The 6,000-nt window shown below is 39.7% G+C and overlaps 1 protein-coding gene across 2 annotated transcripts in view; it reads left to right on the top strand.

The window, feature by feature from the left end:
* The first annotated feature begins 870 nt into the window (after window positions 1-870).
* Window positions 871-6,000, top strand: part of TBC1D8B (TBC1 domain family member 8B) — a 46,411-nt gene continuing 41,281 nt past the window's right edge. For both annotated transcript variants that reach the window (XM_051968802.1, XM_051968801.1), the window contains exons 1-2: window positions 871-982; window positions 3,789-4,014. In XM_051968802.1, coding sequence (XP_051824762.1) covers window positions 917-982; window positions 3,789-4,014 — 292 coding nt within the window. In that variant the 5' untranslated portion in view covers window positions 871-916. The remainder of the gene's footprint in view (window positions 983-3,788; window positions 4,015-6,000) is intronic.

Raw genomic sequence — 6,000 nt, 5'->3', positions numbered from 1 at the left:
TTTCATTAGGGGTCCATTGGAATCGTCTTGGATCATTGAATTGCCAAGAATATCTAAGTCCTTCATCAATGATCACTGTACAATATTTCTGTTATTGTGTTCCATGTTCTCCTGGTTCTATTTACTTCACTTTGCATCAGTTCAAGTAAGGTTATCTTCGAAAACATAGGACAATATGTATTTATGTCCCAATCTCTTTCTTACTCCCTAAAATATACTAATGATGGTAAGTACTGAATACCAGATTTCTTAGTGGTACAGTAGACAGAGCATCAGGCTCGAAATCAGGAAGTTCCGAATTTTATTGTAAGTTCAGAATGCTTATTAGCTATGTGACCCTGGCGAAACTGTTTGCCTCAGTTTCCTCAACTTGTAAAATGGGAACAATAATAGCACCTTGCTCCCAGGTTGTTGTGAAGATGAAATGAGATAAAATTGCATAGCAAACCTTAAGATGCTGTATAAATGCTAGCTCTCATTAGTATCACTACTGGTATTAGATTCCCAGATTTTTATAAGAGCCTTGCTTTATGAACTGTTGTATTTTTTTTTTTTTTGCTTTTCCATATTCCATGCTTATCCATTGGAATATTCCAATATTCCAAAAATATTGAAAAAAATCCATATTTGCTTTCCATTTTATTAGAAAAATATTGATGATGGTAAAACTACCTGCATATGTACCTGGATGAAATGGTTGCTAAGTCTGGTCCTCTTAATCTTCCGTGCTTATTGTCACTATCACCTTTTGAAGGTGAGGTAATCAGAATTCAGATGGATGGAAAAGAATGCTATACAACAAGTGTAAAGAAATAATGATGTGGAGTTTGACTTCTTTGTCACTTTCTTATATTTTTAATCAGGAGCCAGCAGAGAAGAAATATATGAGCACTGGGAGTGGTTGGAACAGAATGTCATGAAGACGTTATCTGTGTTTGACTCAAATGAAGATATTACTAGTTTTGTGCATGGAAAGATAAGAGTAAGTGTCATGGGGTCCTCTTAAAAGCGGAAAGGTTCCAATTCTAGTGCTGAATGAAGTTAACAGCCTCTGTTTGGGGTTCCCAGGTAGCTTTGACTATGAGTTTTCTTTTTTTCTTTTTAAATAGTATTTTGGTTTTTTCCCTAGTTACATGTCAAAAAATTTTAATATTAATTTTATAGGATTTTAAGTTCCAAATTTTTCTCTATTCCTCCCTCCGCTCCTCCTTTCTTTTCTTTTTTATATAATAGCTTTTTATCTTTCAAAGTAATATGCAAAGATAGTTTTCAACATTCACCCTTGCAAAACCTTGTGTTCCAAATTTTTCTCCATCACTTCCCCTCAGTCCTTTCTCCTAGACAGCATATAATTCAATATAGGTTAAACATGCGCAATTCTTCTAAGCATCTTTCCACATTTATCATGGTGCACAAGAAAAATGAGATCAAAAAGGGAAAAAAATGAGAAAAAACAGGCAAGCAAACAACAACAAAAAGGTAAAAATACTGTTGTGATCCATATTCAGTCCCCGTAGTTTTCTCTCTGGATGCAGTTGACTCTCTATCACAATTGACTATGAGTTTCAAGACACCTCCTTCACGCTAGACATCTAATCAGTGACTAAGTTCTGCTCATTCTGCTTTTATGACTCTATCTCTGTCTCTCTCTGTCTGTTTCTCTCTCACATACACACATCCAGACCTTTACTCTCTATTTCTTTCCCGTCCAGACCTTTGTCACTGTTTTGTTCTAGCTTTGCAAGCATTCTTCTCAACACTGCCCAAGAGATCTTCCTGACCCACAGTCCCAGGCAGGTCATTCCTCTGCTCACACACCCATTGCCCCCTGGATAAAGTCTTCATTCCCTGCTGCCTCAGGCAACTCCCAGGCTTGTTCCAGTTTCATCTTCACACGCCTAATGCTATAGCCAAACAAACTTGCCTTCTGTCCTCCACTCCCTTCTCCAACAACATGCGCATGCATGTGTACAGACACACATACACACACACACACACACACACACACACACACACACACACCCTATATAATAAAGTGATCATCCCTTCTCCCTCTTCAAATATCTTGTAGCACCTTACCTGATTATCTCTTATGTACCTATGTCACTCTCTCTTGTATTCTAGTTCTTTGCATATATTTTCTCTCACTATCAAACTGTCATCTTCAGAATAAGAACTGTATTGCATCTTTTAGTATATTCCTAGTGCCTGGAACAATTTATTTCACACGTCGGTGCTTAATGTTAATGGGATGATAAGTAATGGGTCAGCTCCTTAGGGTTGCAAAGAGACACCAGAACCAAGCCTTTGCAAAGCTTATGGAGTTGGTATCATTTGTTTTTTGCTAGTCCACTGATTCTTCCTAGAGGTATTATTATTTTAAAAGGGGACTCTTATTAGTTCTTGTTCATGTTTTCCAATTAATCATCCGTGAAATATCCACTCAGTGTTCTAGGGATCTTGCACTCTTCTCATGGCATTTTGTGGACAACCTCTGTGGTGTCCATCTCTCATTTGTACACACAATCAACTACCCTCTTTTCTAATCATGTATGTCCCGAACGATATCCTTTGCAATGCTTCTTACACAAAAGCCATTGTTACGTGGTACTGTCTCCTTGCTGCATGGAATAAGATTATATGGACCATTTTTGATCTGGTCTAGTAAAAATAGTGGTACAATAATTAAATTATGCAGACTCTCCATTATTGATGACATGGCGTACCACTTTGGTAAGACGGCCAAACCACTTATCCTGTCCCTGCCATTAGAAAATATATGCAAAGAACTAGAGTACAAGAGAAAGGGAGATTGGTACATAAGAGAGAACCAGGCAAGGTAGAAGGCTCTAACACATACATAAAACTTTAATGCACAAGTATATATTAGACGTTATAAACTGATTATTGAATAAAGTCATGAGGAGGGAACATGATACATTATAGACTGAAGGGGATCGGGGAAAACTTCTTGAACAAGTGTGAGGGTAGGAATTCAGCAGAGGAGGGAGGGCATATCAGGCCTACCTAATAGCACAAGCTAATGAGCACAGGAAGTACATAAATCATATTCGGGGCACAAATAACTCAGTAATAGAGTATGATGAGGAAACAAATATGACATAAAGCTAAAGGAAGGAAGTATCAGATTGTAGGGATCCTTCAACTCCAGACAAAGGAGTTAAAATTGGTCAAGTGGGGAATAGGAAGCCCCTGAACATTTTTATGCAGAGAGATGACATAACCAGAGGTTATGATTCATAGGACAAATTAGCCTGGCATTTGTACGAAGGATGGATTGGAGCCGAGGACCTGTTAGGAAGCTCTTGCCACAGTCCAGGTGGGTGGTAAGGAGGGTCTGTTCTCTGGGAATAAAGAGGTAAAAATGGATATGAGAGATAAAACAGAGTTGGAACACTCTTACGATTTGCTGATTGATCATATCCAAGAGGTCAGCCCTGACAAGCACCAATGTTTTGCACATGGGAAATTGAATGGATGAAATTACCACTGATGGAAATAAGGAAGGTGGAAGGAGGAGCAGTTTTAAGAGGGAAAAATGAGAAGCTTAGTTTCGTTGTCCATGATTCTTTGGAGGTGCCAGGTGCACCTGCTGCTCCACTGTGAGGCGTCCTCTGAATCTGGAGCCCAGAAGAGAAGTCAGGGCTGGAAATACTGATATACACTTGCCAAGGGAGAAAATGCAGTAAAACTGTAGCTTTATTTATTACATTCCAGGAAGCAATTAGATTAAATACATTTTCAGAAGCTCTTTTTCTCTCCTTTAGGGACTGATTGCCGAAGAAGGAAAAGATTCTCTTGTCAAGGGGGATGATCCTGAGAAATTTCGAGAAGCTCTCATGAAATTTGAGAAATGCTTTGGTTTAGCTAAACAAGAGAAGTTGGTGACTTATTATTCATGCAGTTATTGGAGAGGACGAGTTCCTTGCCAGGGTTGGCTCTATCTTAGCTCCAACTTTTTGAGTTTCTATTCTTTTCTGTTGGGATCAGAAAGTAAGTGGTTTTGTTGTTGTTGTTGTTATATACCACGACTAAGAAAACATGTCTCATTTCGGTTCCATATTTTCTTCACCACTTTGAAATAAGGTTCAATATGAAGGGAAGGGAAGGAAGGAGCGAACGAGCATTTATTAAACACCTTCTATGTGCCAGGCACAATATGAAATGCTTTTATAGACATTTGATCCTCACAACAATCCTCGGAGTAGGGGCTATTAATATGCCCATTTATATGAGGCTAAGTGACTTTTTTCAGAATGACACAGCCAGTAAGTGTCTGTGGTCAGATTTGAACTCACTTCTGCTTGACTTCAGGTTCAGTGCTCTATCCATTCATTATACCACCTAGCTGTCTAGGTGTATTTGTATATGATATGCTTAAAGACATTGAGAATGGAAAAAAGAACCTTTCAGATCTCTCATTTAGGGAGAACTCTTAATCTGGGGATTGAGATAAAAGATTGAATAAGCAATTTTAATTGCATCTAATCCAAAAGGCATTTATTAAGCACCTGCTTTATCTGTAACACCTGTGCTGGCCTCTAGGTACACAAAGCCAAAAGGAGACAACTATACCTACTTTTCAGGTTCCTACCTTCTTCTGGGGGATACAACATATCTATAGATAAGGAAAGACTTGATGACCTGAGATGAAAGAAAGCTAGTAGCTGGGAGGAGCTGGAGGCAAGATATGATATGGTGGAGGAACTGCATCCTCGGGCATGGGAGAGAAATAATCAGTAGACAAAGTAGAAGAAAAATCTATTGGGTGCTTAATAAATGCTGATTGGCTACTTGGTTGGTTAACGATGGGGTAGCCAGGAAGTAGCAAGGGGAAAGGCAAGTGAAGAAGTACAAAGATGGAGTTTGGCCAGGGCCCAGACTAAAAAACTAGCCTAGCACTCAAGGTGCTCCTGGCAGTTGATTTCTGGATATAAGGCTCAGAGAATGGCCTGAACCTCACAGGGAATTTGGTAACTATTACTATTGCTTGAGGCTACATCTTGCTCTGTGGAGACACTTTAAAATTACAAGTTGGCTCTGCCTATTTTCCAAAGATGATGTAACCAGCCTACTTGGTCCAACAGCTTGGTCTTGTAGCTTCAAAGAAACAAGACAAGAAGTGCTACAGAATAGGATTTTTTGGGGGGCCAGACCAATAGTTTCATTGATATTGGAAACTCCTGGTGAGGAAACTCCCTTTGCCAACAATAATGATGATGTTGTTAATGGCTACCATTTCTATAGTGTTTTCAGATTTGCCAAGTCCTTGTATATAGGGTCTCTTTTGATCTTCACACTTAACTTCATGAAGAATGTGCTATTATTTTTCCCATTTGAGAAATGAGAGGTTAAGTGACTCCTTTAGGGTCACACAACTAAGAAGTGACTGAGGAGATGAGATTCAAGGTCATGTCTTTCTGCCTCTTGAGTCCAGTTCTTTCCCTACTATGCCAAGCAGCCATTTCGGATCAATTGTTTGTCCTTGTTCTCCAAGAGTACCAGTGACATCAGGAGGCTGATGTCTTGACTTGCAAGTGAATTGGATTTAAGTGAGGCAGAGTTGTGCAAGGCCATCAGCCTCCTCTCTCCTCCAGAGACATCTGGATCCTGTAGCAAGACTTAGGTCAGGATGACTGGAGATGATGCCAGATGCAATGTGAGGCCTTGGCCTTTCTAAGCTGAGATTTTTTCCAGGTCTCTGTTTGTCTGAGTCAGCACCCTCAGGGACTTAAGCTTGATAAGAAATGAAGCAAAGGATGGCCTAGTTTGCCTTCACAAAAGAACCAGGAATTTTTTTTGGGGGGGGGACCCCCAGGGTTTTGGGTCAGAGCAGAAATAATTGCTATTTACACTTTCTTTGAGCCTTCTAAAGCCCAACTGTGAGTAAGTGAGACTTGGACCGGGACCTATTTTTGACCAGTCTGGGAGTACCCGAGTAAAATGCGGGTGGACCGCAGAGTTGTATCTACTCCCTTA

The sequence above is a fragment of the Antechinus flavipes genome, chromosome X (assembly GCF_016432865.1).
Source record: "Antechinus flavipes isolate AdamAnt ecotype Samford, QLD, Australia chromosome X, AdamAnt_v2, whole genome shotgun sequence".
Lineage (NCBI taxonomy): Eukaryota > Metazoa > Chordata > Mammalia > Dasyuromorphia > Dasyuridae > Antechinus > Antechinus flavipes.
Note: the sequence above shows the minus strand (reverse complement) of the source record. Positions and strands in the feature narration are given on the sequence as shown.